This window comes from Mus pahari, chromosome 3, assembly GCF_900095145.1.
Source record: "Mus pahari chromosome 3, PAHARI_EIJ_v1.1, whole genome shotgun sequence".
NCBI classification, from domain to species: domain Eukaryota; kingdom Metazoa; phylum Chordata; class Mammalia; order Rodentia; family Muridae; genus Mus; species Mus pahari.
This window is the reverse complement of record NC_034592.1, coordinates 56348640-56370842: the sequence shown is the minus strand read 5'-3', so window position 1 is coordinate 56370842 and position 22203 is coordinate 56348640. Positions and strand designations below refer to the sequence as shown.

The 22203-nt window shown below is 45.6% G+C and overlaps 1 protein-coding gene across 1 annotated transcript in view; it reads right to left on the bottom strand.

Moving 5' to 3' along the window:
* Positions 1-22203, bottom strand: part of Myo3b (myosin IIIB) — a 328196-nt gene that overhangs the window by 98817 nt on the left and 207176 nt on the right. The window contains exons 25-27 of the mRNA XM_021193757.2: positions 12645-12756; positions 11623-11785; positions 10261-10344 (exon numbers count right to left, since the gene is read on the bottom strand). Coding sequence (XP_021049416.1) covers positions 10261-10344; positions 11623-11785; positions 12645-12756 — 359 coding nt within the window. The remainder of the gene's footprint in view (positions 1-10260; positions 10345-11622; positions 11786-12644; positions 12757-22203) is intronic.

Below are 22203 nucleotides of genomic sequence, written 5' to 3'. Positions count from 1 at the left end.
ATGATAGAAACCAATATTATTCCCATGTTACAGGTGATGAATTTGAGGTAAAAAGGTTACTTGTCTAGAAGCCAGGGAGATAGCTCTGTGGGTAGAGGCACCTGCCCCATGCCTGACAATCGCAGTTCTGTCCTTAAGACCCACATGATCCCCACAAATTGTCCCCTGACTTCTACATGAGCTGTGGACTGACCTGGCTGCACACACGTAAGGAAATACATGTAATTTTAAAATTACTTGTCCAACATCATGTAGCAGAGCCAGGGCTGGAATTCAAATCATTTTGTACTAAGTCTGAATTTTTTAACTCCCTCCTTATTTAAACATTTAAGAATAATAAATAGGGGTTGGAGAAATAGCTCAGTGATTAAGAGCACTGACTATTCTTCCAGAAGTCAATTCCCAGCAACCACATGGTGGTTTACAATCATCTGTAATGGGATCTGATGCCCATTTCTGGTGTGTTTGAAGATAGCAACAGTGCATATAAATACGTGAATACATAAAATAAATACATCTTTAAAAAAGAATAATAAATAATCTCGCCCATCTCTCTCCCTTATAAATTGAAACAAAAATTCAGGCCTGCCCATGTTCTTTCATGCTCCCAGGATTTAATGGTCACAAGTTGGTTGCTGAGGACAGAGTCTAGCCTAGTGTTTGATTATCCACCCAGTGGACAATCCATCACTGTCTCAGTAGGCAGCAGTGTAATTCTAGTAGGCTTTCTTGACGGGGGATCTAGGCTAGGTAAACTCTCCTGTTCTCCTAAGGGCTTGGGCAAGAGTTGTCACTGCCCCTAGTAGAGAAGACACATACACATACAAGACACAAAAGTCAGGCCATCACTCCTGAAGGTGCATTGGCGGATTGCACCAGGGGCCAGGGCGCTTTCCTCCTGGAGTGACAGCTGGTCAGCAGCCACCTTGTGGGAGGTCCTACAGGCAAAGACCACCAAGAGCAACACAAGAAAAATCTAACCCTTACCTTTGAGAAAGTCTCTCTCTCTCTCTCTCTCTCTCTCTCTCTCTCTCTCTCTCTCTCTCTCTCTCTCTCTCTCCCCCTCTCTCTCTCCACTAATACTCCTAGCCTTCAGCTTAGCACACAAAATGAGCGTAGTCATCATTTCAGGCCCAGGAAAGCAAGCGTTCCCTACTTTGATTCTTCAGCACTCAATGCTGTCTGCTATCCCAGTTAAACTTTAGGCTCAAAGAAAGTCCTACCTGGCAACTGCTTCATCAGCGCTGGAGACTCCGGAGAGAGGCGTCGTCTTACTCTAGGCCCCTCTGCACAGAGGGACAGCTACTTCACCATCTTCTTTCTCTCATTCTCACTTGATCTGCAGCTGAACTTATTTCTCATCTATTCCTCCTCTGCTTCCTAAAAGGGAGGTTAGTGGCTTCCTAAAGTGTGGCCTTCCTGTGGTGGTGCCTGATGGCCAGTTCAGTGCCCCCTCTTAAACCCAGGACAGGGGTGTCATTTGGTACTCATTTGATAAGAAAAATCACTTTTTGTGGTGCTAACAATCAAACCCAGAACCTTGCACATGCTAAGCACATGTTCCACCACTGAGCTATGGCCCAGAGCTCCCCACAGGTTTCTTCATGTTGAGACACCTTCCAGAATGTTCTACCCAGAATAGCATTGAGAAAACAGAGGAGAGACCAGCAGACCAGGGTCTAGGAATATCTGGTTACAGGAAGTTTTTCCAGCATGCGTTGATGACAATCTTGTAATGATTTGTATATGCTCTGCCCAGGGAGTGGCACTACTAGAAGCTGTAGCCCCGTTGGAGTAGGTGTGTCACTGTGGGTGTGATCTTTAAGACTCTCATCCTAGCTGCCTGGAAGCCAGTATTCTGCTAGCAGCTTTCAGATGAAGATGTAGAACTCTCAGCTTTGCCTGCACTACTCCTGCCTTGATGCTTCCATGTACCTGCCTTGATGATAATGGACTGAACCTCTGAACCAGCCCCAATTAAATGTTGTCCCTTATAAGAGTTGCCTTGGTTATGATGTCTGTCCACAGCAGTAAAACCCTAACTAAGACAACCTGGAGTAAGATTCGTCATAGGGTCCCATGATGAGAATTAAGGGAAGTAAGGCCAGGGAAACAGGTTTATATAAACTGCACTCATTGCTATGAGAAGGCACAGGATGCCAGGAACCTGATACAATTCTGTGCTAATCAAGCAGCTCCGCCTCTTGGAAACAGTATTTTTCTTCAGTGTTGAGGATGGATCTCAGGTCCTCACACATACTAGGCCAGTACTGAACCCCTGAGAATCTCCCTCCATTTAGGATCCTTCTGGCTCAAATAGTTCTGGTTTTTTATGAAGTAAAGTTATGTAATTGCTATACCCTAAAAAAAAAACAAAAAAAACAAAAAAACAAAAAAGTGTGGGATGCTCACTTTATTCATGGTCACCAAGAGCTGAAAATGACCTCAAATGTCCTTCAATTGGGGGGCAGACACAGGGGTCCTGCTTGGTTCAGGAAAAGGAGGAGGAACTCTTGAGGGACAGACACTGTGACTCTAGTGAGCTTCGAAAGCATTCTGCCAAGAGAAGACATTGCATGTGGTGTGACTCCACACATATAGAACATTCTCGAAAGAGCAAAATTACAGAGACAGAAAACCCATCAGTGAGCAGGAAGAGTGGACCCAAGGACCGGGGAGGAGCTTTCTGGAAACAGTGTCTCAGCTGTGGAGGTGTGGTGCCGCTTATGTGTGTTAGCTCAATCTTATCAAACTTAATTTGATTGTATTAAGCTGTATCGTGGTAAAATTGTCAAGAGGTTGTTAGAAGTAAAGAGGGAGGTGCTCTCTTTCCTAAGGTGGGACCTAGTCCTCAAAAAGCAGGACCTAACCTTCCTTTAGCTGGCCAGGAGGAAGGAGTGTGGTGGGGGAGGAGGGAGGGGGAGAGGGAGGGGGAAGAGGGAGGAGGGAAGAGGGAGGAGGTGGGCTGCTGACAAAGGGCTGTTTGCATCATTGAACATAGCTGGTTTTGACACTAAGCACTTGGCTCAAGGTCTGTGAAATTAACTCTGGTCGCTTGTACATCTCAACCATCACAACTTTATCGACGAGAAATGGCTCCCAGCTGTCACCCTTGCCTCTGCCTCTGTTCTTGGCGAGATGTAGACTTCACGGCCACAGCAAATCAAACAGGGATCCGACTACGGCTCGTTGAGCTGACGTTTGAACTCCTGGCCAAATGGCTGTCACTCAGCTGTTATGCTGCCAATCACCCGTCACTGTGGGTTAACTGTGATAGGTACACAGAGGTCTTCCAACACTTCAGACATCTGAAAGGCAACTTGCTTTCCATACCAGCCTTAACCAATCTGGGTGATATTTTAACTCTTGGCCCCTAGAATTTGTGACTTTAAAGAAAGCCAGAAAGAATGATTTACTAGCTTCCAGAACAGGTTGTGAGAAGGGCCTGAAGCCAGTGAGGCGGAAAAATGGTGTCGGGAGCCTCAGTGGCTCTCAGCACCATGAGGCACAGACGCAAAGATGAAAATAAAAGTACTTAAAATTGGTCACGGGACTACTATATGCTCGCTTGTTTTCCTCTGTTGGATAACCCAGACATAAGTTAAAACTCAAGAATGCTCTCTATCATAAAGATGTCACTGTAACTGTATTTGTGGGTTCTCAGGTGCTATTTTACCTCTGAAAGTAAGGAAGGCTTTCTGAAGTTCCAACAGTAGCATACTCGCCTTAGAAGACACTCTCTCAGGAAGTTAGAGAGTGAGAGGGAGGGCAGGGGGTTCAGGTGGGAAACACTACCTTCCATCTGATGGAGGCAGGAAAGCTTAGACCTGCATTATCTTTACAGCAGTCCTGAGAACTGGACCTTGCTGAGACCGATGTCAAAGCTGACGAAACCAGGATTCTGAGTCCAAACAAGGAGAAAATTCTCCTGACGTCAGAGTGTATCCGACTAGAGCTGGGGGGGAGGGGCGTGGCTTTCTCAGAGACACCTTGGATCCACAGGCTGGGCCTTCTCACCTATGCAAACCACTCCCTGCCCTGCTTCAGGAGGTCCTGTGGCTTCTGGCTCACAACCTCTGGAACTTCCCCAAAGGAAGTCGCGATGCTCACTATCAGAGTATTTTCCTATCCAGTGTGTAAAGCTGACAGAAGCCAGCTCGGCTCTCTGTATGCTGAGAGTGGGAGACACCCAGGTAAGCAAGAGAGCAGATAGAGCAGCCCATCCCCCACCCCCACCCTGATCTGGCACCATCTGCAAGGCTCATGTCAAGCCCAGGTGCACGTAGTAATTTTTCCTCCAGATGTTTCTCCGAGAACATAGGTGAGAACACTGGAGGGGAGGAGGCGGCTGCTTCCTGCCCTCTGGCCAAGGGCTTGTCTGTTCTCATACCGGTGCTTTCCCTGACTCCGGTGTCTGTGTGAAATGGCCAGGAAGGTTTCTAAGAAATGGGACAGAGAGCAAAATAAAGCAAAATAGTGGCGGAACAATAAACAGGGACACAGGAGGGAGGGACAGGGGCTTTGCTTGCTGGCTGTCTCCCTGAACAGTGTACCTTGCTCTTGTTTGATGTGTGAGCCACAGCCTCCTCACACACAGCTTTACTGGAATGGAAAAGACTGTGTGCTCAGTCTTTTGATCCTGCAAGAATCACAAGTCTTTCCTCTACATATCCTTGGCTATAAGGACTTTTCAACTTTAATTGAATACAATGTATACAGTACTGGGTTTATATAAGGGCACATGTATACATAGTACAAAAAAATGACCTTGTGTTTTAGATTTCCTAGAACTCCTTCCTAATGAATGTTGATAGAATATGGAAGTTCTAACCTGTTCACATCTCATCCCTCGAGGGGAGCCTGTCCTGGACTCCTGTGTTAGAGCTGGAGAATTTGAGACCTGGTGAGTCCTATTGTTATCATGACAGCCCCTGCAAAATGTAAGTGCTTAGCAAGCAGGAGACACTAAATGGATGGGTAATAGAAATAGCCTAATTTCAGTTAAAATTTCCTATACTGAACTATCTATGGAGCTCTAATGCAAAGAAATGACTGCATTGCTCTAGGGTTGTTACCCCACCATGGAAGTTAAAGGAAACAGCCTTATAGTGGGAGGGGAAGGGAAGTGTGCTGACGCTGCATACATTCCAAGCCCTTTGATACTTTGTTTCGGATTTTACTTATTTTTATTTTGTGTGCAATCAATGCTTGCCTACTTGCATACCTGTGCACCTCATGCACGCAGTGCTCTGGGAGGCCAGAAGCAGGTGTTGGATCCTCTGGGACTGGAGTTAGAGAGTACATTGTCAGTTGTGATGGAGGTGCTGGGAATTGAACCTGGGTCCTCTGTGTTAGCTTACAGGTGATCCAGCGAGGCTCCTCCCAGGGACCTAGCAAGGGCTTACTTACACCATCGCCCGACACTCCAGCTCTTTCTCTCTCCTTTCCCACATGTTCCTGGCTGGCCTTCCTTTCCTCTTTTCTTCCCTTTCTGTCCTTCTCTGTCACCCACTTCTCTGTGCCTGTTCTCTGCCTCTACTCCTTCTCCAGATCCTCATTCCCCTCCCTTCCCCCCCAAATAAACCTTTATACCAGGCCTATTGCGTTTCTGCTGTGATTTCTCAGGGGAGATGTCTTAGTATGAGCCTGACAGATACGCACTCACCCCTCCACCCTGCCTGCCCCTGCATTATATTTCATAACACTCTGGAAGAGCAGCCAGTGTTCTTAACTACTGAGTCATCTACACACACACACACACACACACACACACACACACATCATTGATTGATTGATTGATTGATTGATTGATTGATTGATTGATTGATTTTCTTTCTGTAACCCTGGCTGTCCTGGTACTTGCTCTGTAGACCAGACTGGCCTCCAACTCACAGAGCCCCACCTGCCTCTGCCAATCAGAAAGGGCTGGTGTGTGCCACCACCACCTGGCTTAAATTTTTATTTTGAGTCAGGGTTTCCCTATGCAGACAGGATTAGTCTCCCCGACAGGTATGCACCAACATCAAGCTATTTAAAGTTAAAAATGAGGCAGCTTAGTCAGGTGTGGTGGCATATACCTTTAATCCTAGCTCTCTGGAGGCAGGAGTAGATGCCAGCCTGGTTTTCAGAGTGAGTTCTAGGACAGTCAGGGCTACATAAAGAGATCCTGTCTTAAAACAAAACAAAACAAAAGGCAGTTGAGCGATTTTAAACAGTAAAAAACATGGTTTTAGGGTCAAGCAATAGGGACACAGTATTTGCTTTTCCTTCTGGCGGGCACAGCTGAAGCAAGTCTCACAGGCAGCTCACTTAGCATGTGTATCCTCAAGGTGCCCCTTAGTGAAAAACACTCTCCTTGGAGGACATCAGAGAAGTGACCACAGTCATGGACACTGCTACCACCATCTGATGACATCTGTGGTGTTGGCAGGGCCGTGGTGGGGGGTGTGCAATCTGATATGGTAGACTGGTGAGGAAAAATCATTCCTACAGCACTAAGCAAGTCAATAAAAATGTACCAAGAACCACCCAAGGTGGCTCTGAACCAGCTCGTGGGGGCGGGGGCAGGGGCGGGGGCGGGTAGGGGCGGTTGGGTTCTAGATAAGCCAGCTCTTCCTGGAAAATATTTCAAAATTCTGTTCTCATTCCTAAGGACCCACTGTCACCTACAAAGGAGTGTGTCACCCCCAGAGAGGGCGGTGTTAGTACTTTGTGTTCTAAAAACAGATCCTGAATTAGCAGAGCAATTTAAAAAAAAAAAAAAATCAAAGAGAGAGACTGGCACTGTAGAGGTTTTAAAAACTCCCTGTGGCTTGTTTCTTTTGATATCAGTCATTGAAGAATATATGCGGTTTTTTTCCCCCCAGAGAATTGAGTACAGCTAGGTTCTCTTTCTGAAACTCAGCAGCTAGTCAAAAGTAATAGATTTGTAGCAGGATAAATATAACTTATTTTTTACTTGGGAGATCCTATCTGAATATTAATATGTGTATCTTTGTCTCAGAGAGCACATCCCCCCACCCTATTCCGAGAATTAATCAATAATAATAACAAAACAAGCCAAGGTGACTGATATTTGAAGTTGTCTTCCAGTCCCAAACTTAAACCGGGACGCAGAATGCTTGGCTCCTGAGTCCTCCCCACCCCTCCCCGTACTCAGCCCCTACAGCACACAGAGAAGCCTCACCTGAAACGTGTCCTCTGTCACCTAGGGTGTTTTCTCTGTCTGTTTTCTCTCCAACATTTGATCGCTGGTGGGAGCACCCTATGGGCCTGGAGAGATCTCCAGATCACCAGCTCATGTATTTGAAAGGCATCTGTTTATTTTGAAAATGCAAATGCGCCTACCTCAAAGACTGACTGGGTGGGATAGGGGCTTCAAATCTAGAGTCCTGTCCTTCTCTGCCTCACACTAAGGACACTAGCCACTTAACTCAGCCCCTCGAAGTTCAGAAGCCCAGCGAAGAACCCACAGTTAAACGCAGCAGGCTTGTCGCTCAAGAATTAGCTGGGCAGATATTCCGAGGTCTGGTTTAAAGTGCCTCAGAGGTTCTTCAGGAGAAAGAACACGGAGCCTTTGAAAGGGTGGCTCTTCATCGAGGGCTGTCTAGAGGAGAAGAGGATCCTGGGACCAGCGGTTCCTATCAGTGGCCATCCAGTCCTCAGGAGCAGAAAGCAGGCAAGGTTAATGTGGACTTTGATCTCTGTCAAGGCATACCAGCTAGAATTAATTTACATTTCAGATGAAAAAGGTTGACAGCATGAAAAGGCGGCTTGTTGCTGGTATTCGAATGTGCTGTAATAGATCGGGAATTCTGAGAGGAAGTTCTAAGGAAGGGATAAGCTGAGCTGGGCTGCTTTTGTAGGGAAGGAGATGAAAGGAAAACAAATTTCACTCTGCTGCTTTGCAGCAACATGTAGGCCAAATGCTTCCAAGGGCTGCTCATACATATATATATATATATATATATATGCACACACATATATGTATCTCGCATCTCAGAAACGTCATTAAATAAAAGGTCTGTGGATAAGAGCTAGAATTACAAACAAACACACTCCATGGAATCAAAATATCAAAGAAAGTAATTTGTTGGGAAAATAATCAGTCAGAAATTAACTTCAGAAATGGCTGTATTGAGCTCGTCATCCCTATCACCTTTTGTGGAGTTTTGAGGTGTGTGGACAGTTGTATTTGGAGCCAGTTCTACAGCAGGAACAAGAGGGGACAGTTATGCCTTAGGAAAATCACAGCCCAAACCCAGCCCTAGCTCTAAGGGCACATCAATTCTGTCCATTTTGTTGGCTGAAGATAGACTCCCCATCTGCTTCTTGCCACATCAAGGGCATAGGTGTGACCTTCATGCCCACCTGAGCCCCTGCAGAACTGGCAATACATATTTTGATGCTACCTGGTGAGTGAGAGCACTCACTGTCTGGGAAGCTGAGGAGGGTGAATGCTTGCAAAATGGAAAAGGAAAGGGAGGCACTTCAAGAGAAGAGGAAAGGTTAACCTTCTGTGGAACCCAGCCACATGTGCTTCAAGGGTGAGGCACACACACTCATCACCGTCGTAACACCGGGGTCATGAAGCCAGCTCATTTCTGCTTTGAAGCAGTGTTCACCTGGTCCTCAACATGATTTTAAAACATTTCCTAATTTTTATATAACAGACTCAGTGGATAATATAGAGGCTTAAAGTTTTTATTTTAAAACACATGTTGGACATATTGCAAATTCTGAAACCAGCCTGGTATCCTCTTGAGAAAAGACTCTGTGTGTGTGGGGGGGGGAGTGTTTATGTGTGGTATGTATATATATATGTGCATAAGTGTGGTGTGTGTTTGTGGTGTGTGTGTGGTATGTGTGTAGTATGTGTGTGGTATGTGTGTATAATGTATATGGTGTGTGTGTGTGTGTGTGTGTGTGTAGTATGTGGTGTATATGGTGTGTGTATGATATATATGGTGTGTCTATGTGTGGTGTATGTGGTATGTGCATGTGTATGTGCATGTGCATGTATGTGTGTGTGTATATGTGTGTGTGTGCATGTGCTGAGGGTCATGGGATTAAGTAGTAAACACAATATGCACATGGGGGTTCTGTTTCTTAAGCTGTAACAAGAATTTGTTCACTTTTCATAGGGCTTTGAAGTGGTAGAGGTTAGAAATTATTAGAAGACGGTACTAAGTGAGACGCGTTTGCATTTAAAGGGTACCCCTACTTCCAAAATGTCTGAGTTCTTAGTGAAGATGCCTGGCCTCCACCATGGCCTAAGAATTCTGAGAAGGACCGACACCCCACCCGCCCCCCCTGCCCAGAGCCTGGCTCTGGCCTGGGCCTGCTGAAGAGGATCACAGCCAGCTGACTGAAGGGCTGACCTCTGAAGCCCTCTCTCCCCAGTGCAGCACCGGACTCCACTCCTGAACTCCGCTCTCTCATTCTGCTGACCGTTCCTTGCCCTCCTGGAACTCTTGGTGTGGTCAAGATTCTGTTTCTTCCAGAACCTCAATTAGGGATTTGCAGCTTCGAGTGAGGAAGAGAGCCTGGCAGCCACATGGGACACGCCATTTGCAGACTAGCCCAGTGACCTCAGGAGCCAGAGGGCTCCACTTGGGCTGCCAAGGGCAAGCTGAGCTCCCAGATCCACTGTGTGCTCTCCCCATCTCTGCAGCCCAGAAAGCCCTGGCTGTCCTGGAACTCACTTTGTAGACCAGGCTGGCCTCAAATTCAGAAATCCGCCTGCCTCTGCCTCCCAAGTCTGGGATTAAAGGCGTGCACCACCATGCCCAGCCCATTACACACCTTTAAAGCAGGCTGCTCTCACGTCACTGATGAGGGACTTAGGACTCCAAGAAGGAAAGAGACTTGTCCAGTAACAAGCATCGAGTCAAATGTGCTCAGTGCAAACAGCCTATATTTCAAAGGGAGTTCTGCGGCTAGCGAGCAGTGTGGCAACGGCTAAGTTACTTCTCCATTCGTTCTGTGCCTCAGTTTCCTCTTCTATTGTAGTAGGAATATCAGAACTCTTCCTGAGGACGTTACTAGCAAGCCCAGCCCCCGATGAATGTGCACAGTGCCCCATAATCCCAGGCAGGGAGGATTCTCCAAAGATGTGAGCCCCACCCTCACATACACACCCCAGAACTCTTGGCTCACCCCAACACTCCTCAGTTGTTAGCCTTTCGGCCCCTCTGAACTCATTTGAATGGAATCACAGAACATTTCGAGTGGACACGGCGCAAATGATGTTTTAATTACCTGCGTGAATGCGAGCTGCCGTGGACTCACGCCTCTGCTGGCTTGTTTGCTTAAATTTCCTCCGAGTGTCATAGCCTCTCCAGGCTAAAAATAGAAAATCATGTGCTAGGAATGGCATTCATTTAAAAGCATGCCAGAGAATTGATAGAAGGTGTTCTATCTCCAATTGGCATCTCCCACCCCCCACCCCCACCCCTGCCTTCTCCCTGAGGAGAATGAAAATCAGCAGACGAATTACAGTAGAGGAAGGGCCTTTCTGAACTCTTGGTCAAGTTTTCAAAAATGCTTCCGAGGAACCATTTTTAGTCAGACTCTCCCAGAACATTTTGAGTTCTTTTTAGTAATAGTGAGAGCCCCTGATCTCAGCTGAGGTGGTTTCCCGTTATCCCCAGAATGGAAAAAGCCCTGCCTTGGGCACAGGGGTTAAAGCTGGTGGTCAGGGCATGGGGGTGGGGTGGGGATGGTGAGAGGCTCTGAACTAGTCCAGTCCTTTCAATCCGTTTATGTTCAGGAGGAAAGTATAATTGGGGATGACGATAAAGGAGCAGAGGAAGCACAGAGTGGATTTTGAGGACGGAGCAGCATTTTCCATAGAAGAGGAAGGCAAGGAAGCAGCAAGCCAAGTGTAGGGAGAACAGAGAGCAGAAGACTGACATCTTTTAGATAGCGGTGAGACACAAAGCCTCTACCCCAAGATGCGACACTGTCTTCCGTGTCCCCATGCTGGCCTGAGCATCTCTGAGAAGCTCATGAGGTCCAAAGCTGGCTGTCCTTTCTTGTTACGAGAGTGCCAGGATATCCACCTTCTGTGTTTGATGCCTGTCACTTTGTAACCGCTCATCAGGAGCACAAGAGTCAGATATTGTCCTCAGCACCCACGAATGTGGACAGAGGCAGCAGTGGACTCGGATAAAGCCTATAGGTTTGTTCCCTCTGTTTCTCTGTCTCCGCTGTGCTACAGAACCCTACTAGGTTGGTGGTAGCCATTGTGATGGTATAATCTCAATAGCACTCTGACATGTCCGAAGTGATGGTACCTCAGTCACTTTGGGAGACAGGCACATGTGGAGTGATGGAGTTTTACACCTTTGGCCAGCTCCTACTGCTCTGTCTCGTCACTTGAGCCAGGGTGTTATAATGGTTGAATGTCTGTCTATCTTTGAGATCAGAGACCATAGTGAGTTTCCGTTGACCACGTTCCCAGTACCTAGTATGAGGCTTGGCTTGAATAGGTGCTTGACAAATGTTTGATGAAGTAAGGGGAGGAAGGGAGAGAGCGAAAGGGGAAGCCCAAGATGAGTGACCCCCCCAGCACTCAATTAAATGGTGAGAGGTGGCACTGGCCAGAACCGGGGGACTTACCTGACTGGATGATGATGGCGCTCTTCTCTCTCCTCTCTTTGGCTCTCTTGTATCTCCTCGCTCCGAGCCAGCCCTTGGTATATGCCTGCAGCATGACCACTCGGCCCATGACTTCTCGCAGAAGCAAATTTAATTGCTCAACATGGTAATATTTGAGGAAAACCTGAAGGAGAAGCATTGCTTTAGCATTACGTTTGGGCTTCTCAACAAAAACACGACTCCAGTCCATCCTGTTGCAAATATTACAGCCATTGTCTAAGTAAAGTTCACAGTGATTAAACTTAGGCATATAGTGTATTCACTATCTCTGGCAAACACAATTCCCTATCTAAAATGAAGCTGCAGGGTTTAGATGATCCTCCAGGGACTGCCTCCCATCAGCCAGGGGTTCTATTTTCTCAGACCAACTCTGCCCTTGTTTCTCATAGCCTGGAGGTGCTCAGGACAAGTCTGAAGTCAGCTGATGGTACGGAGGCCAGGAGACCTGCATGACCCCCCCCCCCCAGCAATTGAATTTCCATAGAGGAAATTTACACACAGACTGAAACTGCCCTTGCAGAATTAACCATAAAACCCTGGGCTCCTAAAGGGACATGATGTTTCCTCAAACGAAAAGCTACCCATGATGAAACTAAAACCAGAGTGTGCAATAAACAGCCCACGTCTAACACAAAAGTGAGCAAAACCCTAAAGGGAATGCATCGCTGCTGACACTATGATTTATGTGTTAGCATGTGCGCTAGATCGTGAAGTATGGAAAGGGGGACCTGTTAAAGCTCATTCAAAGATCCCTTTCTAGAGATGCTAAATGGTTCTCAAATTACAGAACAATGTACAAACCCTCCACCTCTGGCTCGTACGCCCCAGACTTCGGAGTTAAGGCCAGCAGAGACCATCTTTAGGTTGGAGTCTTGCCTGCTATGGTATGTCGGGTACAAAGCCATTTTTGCTAGCTGACAATGACAGGAGAGCATCCCAGGTGACAGTCGGAATTATAAAGAGGGAGAGAGAGAAAGAGCTACCTTTGTTTTCCCCAGGACCCAGTGATCTAATCTGGACTTTTCCAAGATAGCAACACAGCTCTCTTTGTTAGCGGGAGGTGTTTGATGTGCTCGGAATGCCAAGTAATAATACCTACAGAACAAAAGAAGAGAACAAAGCATCGTCAATCCTCTTTTCACCTTAATAGGAGAACTGTTCAGGGCCCACTGGTAAGTCTCCATTTTTCCTGGCCACCAATAATAGTCTAGTAAGTAGCGAATGATACACAATTTATACCTCATTTCTTTGATTTCCCCAACATTCATATTTTTCTTTTATTATTATTTTTAACCCATTTTTCAATGTCTGCTTTGTGGTTTTTTTTTTTTTCTGTATGCAAAATCAAACTACCTGCTCCTGTGAGATAGCTGCTCTAGTGAACGCCATAACTGTAAGTGTTAGGATTACCGTCAGAATAATTTCAAGTACATTGCATGGATTTGTACTGGGCTTTGAAAAGTCCTGTCTGAGGTACGGTGTCACTGGCAGCTGATTCTTTGGTTTCTATCTGGAGGAGGCACGTCCTCTTTATGCAGCCCCTATTAGCACGTGTTTTCCCAAATAATTTCACTTTTATGACTGTCTAAACTTTAAGAAGAAAGGGTTTCTAGGTAGAGTCACAAAGTGCCACTGTCACCAGGTTTGTGGCTATGGCCCCTGTGACAAAAGATTTACTTGATGCCGGCATTCTATGATGCAGGAGCCTCTCCATTCACAAGGAAATGACATTCTAAGACACAGTCACACTTGGATGTTCTCATGCCACGTTTGATGAGGTGGTGGAGACGGATGACTGAGCAGGAAGGCGCAGTCTCATGACAGCAACTTGGAAGGACCTGGAAGTGCTCAGGTTTTCCTGAGTCCCCGTGTCCTTAGAGAGGAGGAAAGCCATCTCCTCTGAGGTCATAATAAGGCCTTACGGAAGATTTAGGGAAAGTCTAATTTACCCTAGTTGCAGTCTGCCTTCTTTGGGAGCAGCAGGGCAAGGTCACAGTGACCTTCCTGATGCTATCTGCTCAGGTGCTGAGATGCCACATTTTGGGATAACACGCCCCAATTATCATCACTGCCAAGAGGATTATCTTCCTCCTCCTCCTCCTCCTCCTCCTCTTCCTCCTCCTCTTCTTCCTCCTCCCCCACCCCCCCTCCTCCTCCTTCCTCTTCCTCCTCTTCCTCCTCCTCCTCCTCTTCCTCCTCCTCCTCTTCCTCCTCCTCTTCTTCCTCCTCCCCTTCCTCTTCCTCCCCCTCCTCCCTCTCACTGCCCCCCTCCTCCGCCCAGGGCCTTGCACATGGAGCACAGGCTCTCCCACTGAGGAATAGCCCCAGCCCTTCCTTCCCTTTTCATATCCTTATTTCCCTAAAGTTACCTGACTATATTCTCCTTTCAGGAAATGTTACCTTAGTTCCCCCCCCTCAGGACCACTTTCAAGGTTCCTTTTTCTGTTCTTTGCTGCCATCTATAACTAAACTCAACCTTCTCTAAACTTGAGAATAAACTAAATTTCCTTGTTAGAGGAAACTTTTTTCCCCATTCCCCAAACAATTCTAATCTGCTATTAAGACTTTCCTTTAAAATATAGGCCTGTTTTGACTTGTAAAAGATCACCAAAATATGAAACATACCTCTTTTTTTCCTGTCAAATAGACACTTACCTTTCTTTTTTTTTTATTTTTTTTAAAGATTTATTTACTTATTATATGTAAGTACACTGTAGCTGTCTTCAGACACTCCAGAAGAGGGAGTCAGATCTTGTTATGGATGGTTATGAGCCACCATATGGTTGCTGGGATTTGAACTCTGGACCTTCGGAAGAGCAGTCGGGTGCTCTTACCCACTGAGCCATCTCACCAGCCCGACACTTACCTTTCTGTTTATAGAAAAATAAACAAACCTGATGCATACTTAAGTCAACCTATTGCTGTGCTAAGAGATTATTTTACAGGTAATATATGAGGCCATGTTTGATGGAAACATTTGCATCCAGGGGGAATCAGAGTCAGCTTCCACGTGGGGAAGAGGGGCAGTGCTCCCAAAGCGCCTACGTGCTGGCAGATCGTCAGCTAAGCCCAGGAGCAGGTTCAGTTGGAGAAGGGACTTCTGGGAGCTGGGCCTGGGTTAGTTCTGGCAGCTGAGGCACTGCTCCATCTTCAGCTTCAGCTTCTCCAGGACTGTCATTGAGTCACGGCTTCTCTCTCGGCTTCGACCACAGCAGAAAGACTGTGCCCTGGTGTCCACAGGGGTGGTGGGAATTGGTGGCACATCAACGTGAGGCGGTGTGCAGAGAGCTTCAGGTGTGAGAATCCATGGGAAAGTAGGGGTTTCTAAATCTTTAGCCCAGAGATACACCGCAGGGGTGTTCAGCAGCTGAGGAACCCAGGCTTGCTCGAGACATCGCATGATACAGTGATAACAGAACAGTTATAGAAAACCTGACAAGTGAAGGGCAGTTTGCAAGGCTGAACACGACGCAAGACAGGGTCTCCATTTTTCCATTCAAGGGTTTCTCTTTCTTTTTTAGGAACCTGTGAGTGTTTTGTAGGCAGAAAATTTCCTAAACTAAAATAAATGTTAAGATTTAACCCACATCTCTTCATTTATTGTGGTGATAATGTTCATATTTGGCAATGGCACAGACAAGAGGTAAACATTCAAGAGATGCCATAGAAGGTAACTGGCCCCTCACTGAGTCACAGCAGCGTAAGGCAGGTCTTCTATGGGGTGAGTTAGAATTTCGTACTCATTCAAGCAGGTGTCGTGATGAAAACCGTGCTGAGCCCCCGTGGGTTTCAATGTAAAGACAGAAGTGATGGGAGGAGACCTGCCGGAAGCAGATGGATCCCACCACTCCATCTTCTTCCTGAAGCAACTTGGTGAGTTGAACAAGCAAGAGGGATTCACTAGCAAAATGTTAAGAATAGAATTCTGCTCTGCGGGGCTGGACACTTGAGGGGGTTGCCAGAACCAGTTAGTTCTTCCTGGATGCAAGTTGCTTCTGATAAATAAGAACTCCCTCATAGTCTCGAGTCTAAGTGCTAAGAGTCGGACCATCTCTGCCTGACTGTGGACATCCCTGGACTCTCACCAATGGAAAGAGGAACTGTAGACGTGGGGCTTAACACTCTGAGTATCTGGCATATGCTACACCCGCTTATCTTAGAAAGTGTTCTTGTGGCTGGAGAGATGGCTCCGCAGTTAAGAATGTATGCTACTCTTATTAAAGACCCAAGTTCAAGTTCCCAACACCGTGTCAAAAAAGCTCACAACTGCCTGTCACTCCACCTCCAGATACCCTCTTCCGGCACCCATAGGCATATATGTACACATGGACACCTATGTGCACACACCAATACAAGTTAAAAAAAATGAACTTTTTTTTTTAAAAAAAAATGAAATTGCTCTGAAGGAATAAACATGATCCTTCAAGGATAGTTCAAGAATAAAGATCAAAAGGTCCACAAGAACTTCATCACTCATCCCAGAGGGAACAGGCTGGAAAGATCTAAAGACCAGGCAAAGGGTTAGAAAAGACTGAGGGGCCACCAGGAAGGAATGGAGAGAAAGGAGCCCTGGCTCTCTACACAGCACCTGCATGTTCTATGAGACTGGACTACAAAGGAGAAGAAACATGGGGAGTTTGGGAATCTTCTGAATGTTCCTGACCCGTGAGGACATTTTATAAAGAAGCAATGAGTCCATCTACATACAACATGGGCAGAGCTGAGTTTGTTCATCAGACTTCAGACATGACCATGGTTGGGAAGAACCAGGGCAGCTAGAATCTGTAGGGCAGAGTGATCTAGAGGGCTGAAGAGAACCCTGGGGCATGGTGGGGTTTTCCTCAAGCATTCAGCAGAGCTTGGATAGGTCCTTACATGGGAGCCACGTACTCACGGCCTAGGGAGGGATTGGTGCGGTAACAGGCTGTACCTGCCTTCACACAGGGCTGGCCACAGCACCTGTTCCTACCGTCCAGACTGGTTGGCTATCTAATTCACAAGACAGTGGCCAGAACTCATAGGGTCTCGCTCTGCCAGTGAGAAAATACTAACCATAAACAAGGAGACCCATAAAACCTAAAGAGTGAGGACATAAAAGGACAACACTGTTCCAAGTTACTTGACTGTGTCCAAGGATCAATCACAAAACATAGAAAACTGTCAATGTCTGGCATCAGGATGACTAGTCATGCAGGAAAATATGACCTGTGGTAAAAGACCAGTGTTGAGTTTCCAGCACCCACATGGTGGCTCACAACCCTCTGTCACTCCAGTTCCAGGGCTCTGATACCTTCTTCTGACCTCTGCATGGACACAATACACAGACATACATGTCAGCAAAATGTTCACAGACATGAAATAGTAAAATAAATAAGTCTAGAAATTTTATTTCAAAACAAAGGATATTAGAAGTTACTTTAATGCTATTTCAAATGTTCAAAAAGTTATGAAGAGACCTAAAAATTATTTTTAAAAACCACTTAAAATAACTTTTAGGAGTCAGAACTACAGTGTCTGAGATGGCAACCATACAGAGTGAGCTTAGCAACAGGGGAGTCATCAGAGAACAAGATGACTGAACTGAAGACCAGAGAGCAGAAACAGTGCAAAAGGAATCAAGAGTGCTTACTGCTCTTGCAGAGGACGCAAGTCTGGTTCCCAGCGTCCATGATACGGTCTCACAAAGTACTTGTAAGTCCAACACAAGAGACTTGACACCCTCTTTTGCCTTCTACACACATGAAGTGGGCATGTGCTCACAACACAAACATACACACACACACAGAAATCAGGGTTTTATTTTGCTTTTTAAAAAAAAAAGAAACAGAAAACTTAGTTTTAAAGAGCAAAAAGTTTAGTGAATTTTGAGGCACTCAGAAGGGGCTTAAATATATCTAACTAGAGTCCCTAAAGGAAGTGGAAAAGGGACACAGATTTTTTTTAAAAAAAAAAAGTGTTCAAAGAAAGTGACATTAAGATTTTTTTCAAATTTACTAAAATCTATAAACCAACATAGTGAAGAAACTACAAACAAACTGGACACTACACACAAACTGAATATAGCTACATCAAAGGGCAGTCCATGAAACTGCTCAAAACCCGTGATCAGGAGGAAATCTTCCAGAAAAATGACAAACCACACAGAGAGGAACATGGACATATTTAACAGCAGAGCTCTCATCGGGAGCAACTCCTGTGAGGAAGGGAGGGGGGAGCAGAGTCCTGAACGCACCGAGAGAAAGTACACTCAACATCCAGGGCAGACACCACGAAAGAAGACGATTTAATACACATAAAAGCGGGTGCATGGTGACAAGATGGTGGGCGAGGAGAAAAAGAAGAAAGAAAGACCATCCTGAAGTTCCTGGGTAGCTGGGAAGCCCGCCGTATCCTGGTGCTAGATGGAACCACTGAGTATACTGAGACTCTGATGACCAGTACAAGCTGGCAGAGGACAAGTGGCAGTTGGGGCTCATAATGTGTCGTGTCACCTCGGTGGTGCTCATCTGCCCGCAAGATGGCACGGAGGCCATCCCCAACCCCTTCGTGCAGTAGCAGGACACTTAGCCCAATGGAGGGTGGCCTGACCCTAGAGACCTCCCTTCTGTTTGGTGTTTTAGTCTTTTGCTCTTGTTTTGCTTTGCTTTTTAGTAAAATTGCCCACGTGAGGGAGGGGGAAAAAAAGGCATAAAAGCTGAAAGAACTTGTCCCTAGTGATCTTCACTGAAAGAAATGCTAAAGGAAGTCTGTTGAAACAATTCCAGGAAATGATAACTCCAGATGCGAGTGCCAATCTATCACAAGGATCGATGGCCTAGTATGAGCACTATCTAATGGTAAATATCACAAATACTTTTCTTATGACTTAAATGTCTCTAACATATTCTTGACTGAGCAAAAGTAATAGTAATAGATCAGGTTTATAATACACAGAGACATGAAATATAAGACAAGCGTAGCATAAAGGTCAGATGAAAAGAAACCAAGGTGGATTATCACAAGAGTCTTCTGCCACATGTTGATTTAAGGTAGGCTGAGAAAAATTAAAGATGTGTGGCATAAATCAAAGAGGAAGCTCCTAAAATAGTCAAGCAAAGAGCTACAAGTAACAGATCAACAGAGAAGATAAAATGAGACTGTACAAAATGGTCAATAAATCTCGAAGAAGGGGGGCGGAGGAGGCAGTGATGTCATCCGCCAAGATCAGATGTGAGTAATAAAAACCATGTAGCAAAATGTCAGAATAAAACTAACCATATGAGCAAGAATGCTAAAGCGGACATTTTAAACTTCTCTCTCTCTCTCTCTCTCTCTCTCTCTCTCTCTCTCTCTCTCTCCACACACACACACAAACACACACACACATGCACACACATGCACACATACATATACACACACATATATACACACACACATACACATGCACACACATATTCACACACATGCACGCACACATATATACACACACACACACATGCACACACATCCTCACACACATACACACACATATATACATGCACATACATACACATGCACACAGACACATACACACATACGCATGCATGCACATACATGCACATTCACACACACACACACAATACACAGGTGGCTACACACCATATACACACATTCACTTTTGTGCCTCTGATGAGCCCCACCCATCTTTGTGGCTGGCCTTTAGACAGAGACCTCTGAGATCAGCTTCTTAAGATGCTCTGACAGGTAGAAACCCATGAAATAACAGGCTGTTGCTGGGGTAGAAGGAGAATTTCATCTCACCTAGATGAGAGGTTTCTGAACTGCCTGCAGAAGTTGGGATAGCCAGGCTGACTGTCTCTCTGCATGCTCACAGCAGAGCTTCCCCGCCCTGTCCAAACTGAAACTCAGTGCTCCTAGGGCCTAGACGATCCCTCTGAGAAGCATTTAGATCCTGGAGGGAGCTTAGTTATTGATTTGTGTGTATCTATATTGATATATATTGATGTACACATCTATCTCTATATCTATATATATACACTTTTTATATGCCACATATACACACATCTATCATCTGTCTGTCTGCCTGCCTTTGAAACAAGGAAGAAGGCAGAATGAAACGTGGCTCACACTTGGGAATGTAGTAAGTGGGCGATCTGAGACCCAGTCTACTCAAGGCAAACGCAGGCTCCATCACATTTGTCTCTGGATCCCATGCCCCCCACAGCATGGTCTGACCCTAACCAGCACCTGTGACGCCCCAGCAGTTTTTGCCTCTAAAACCTGTGTATGCCTCTGGCAAGCCGGATTACAAGGCTTTTGCCAACAGTGTTGATTTCCTAGGGTTGAGCACCAGCTGTGAGGCTCCCGCAATGCTAAGGCATCTAACAGCATTTGGCCTGGGGTGTGAAAGTCATTTGTTTCCCAGTGAAGGCTGCACACAGTGTCTGTCTAAACCCTGGGTTCTAGCCTTGTTTGTCCTCTCTGAGTTACTCTGCGATTCTTTCTACATGGCCGGCACTGGCAGGGGCTGCAGTCAGTGTCGGAGGGTGCACTTAATATGAGCAAAGCCCTGGATTCTGTCTACAGCACTGCTGAATGGCAGCTCCCGATAAATACAAAAAGTCTCCAGAGTCTGGTGGTGCTTTAATTGATTTCTTCCCCACTATGGAAAGCCAGTATTGTTTCTGGTTATTATTCATCTCGACATTCCTTTACTTCACAGAAAACCCTGCTGTTCTGACCTTTCCTATGAACTGATAATATCTCCCTGGTTCTCACTTATCACAGAAAGTAAATACTTTTAACATATTCATCCTTATTTCTGTATTCCAGTCATGATTTTGTCTTCTTCTGTACACTATCTTCTAACAAGAGGAATGCAGCATGCCAACACCCAGGCTAGAGGCACTTAACCAAGAGGCACATACAGACACGTCTGAAGCCGGGCTGTCCTCGCACCTAGTCTGATGACACTGGGGAGCAGTGACAAGCTAAGTGAGCTCCAAACTATGTATGACACCTTCCAACTAATAATTTTCAAAAGTATACCGTCAGTTCATAGAATTTATCTGTGCTATGCTGGGTGATTGGTGGTTCACACCTTTAATCCCAGCACTAGGGTGGCAGAGGCAGGTGGATCTCTAAGTTCACAGCCAGCCTGGTCTGCAAAGTGAGTTCCCAAACAGCTAGGGCTACACAGAGAAACCCTGTATTGAAAACAAAGCAAAAGAAAGAGTGTGTCCATGCTATACCTTACCAACAAAGCCCAAGCATTTCCCAAAGGCCACACCAATGTATAATGTCACCACTTGAATGCTCCTTATCCCTTTCCACCCATGGTAGTCCAAGGAGTCAGTTAACTTACTGACGACCACCCACAAATATATCAAACAATGCAGTTGCCTCTCAGTATCCATAGAGACTGGCTCTAGGATGCCCAAATCCAAAGTGGCTCAAGGAAAAAGTCTGTACATACTCAGTGTAGATGTGAAGTTTCTAACATTGTCAAGACAAGTTAGTCAACTCCATTGATACAGAGCCCAGGATGTAAGAACTGACTATTGAATTGGGCTCTTAATTTGCATTTCTTTCTTAAAAGAACGTCTCTATATTAGTATTTTATTGTTGTTGTTGTTTGTGCATATGTGCGTTTGTGGGTACATATATGCCAAGGTCTATCTGTGGAGGTCAAAGTTCACCTTGTGGGGGTTCAGCTGGGTCATTTTAAAATTTGTTTACCCACATTGTCTCAATGAACTATTTCCTATATTATGTTTTTTTCTCATTGCAATTGTTTATTCATAAGTAAGATTTTGTGCATGCTGTAGTTCAATTATTTCCTATAGACTCTTGTAGTTGAGGGTCAGTCTTTAAAGTAGTGGGTTTTGGAGGTGGTAAAAGTTTTAAGAGATGGGGACCACGGGAAAATTGTTAGGTCATCGGGGGCCTTCTGGAATAGATGATTACAAAAGCCTGAGTCTGAGGCTTTCGCCTCTGATTCCCTGGTTCAAGATGTGGGATGTTCCTGCTGTCATCATGGCTCTAGTGGGCAACTCTCTCCAGAGCTGATCTCTTGCTAGTGCCATATACTTGAACATTTATAATTATGATGTAAATAAACTTTTCTTTATAAGCTTCCTGCCTTGTGTACTTTGTTACAGCAATGGAAAAGCTGATTAATACACGTAGGATCCAACTGGTAGAGGTGCTGAGTGACATGAGTAAGCAGAGTAGACAACTCCCCCTTCCTTGCCGAAGGACATCAGTTTGGGTCAGGATACTGAAAAGGTCAGCTCGGGAACTTTTCGAAGGTCATGGAATACTTGACCCTCAGAAAGGGAGAGGCTAATAAACATTCCTCAGACCACAGGGTGGGGAACTAACTTCGGGTGGTGTAGTGGCTATTCCTGGTTGTCAACTTGACTATATTTGAAATGAACTACAATCCAGAATTGGAAGGCTCACCAGTGGACCTAATCTGGAGACTGGGAGATAGAAGTTTCTGATCTGGATCTTGGTATGGAGATCTTGAGACACAGTGGTGATTGAAACCAGAAGATTAAG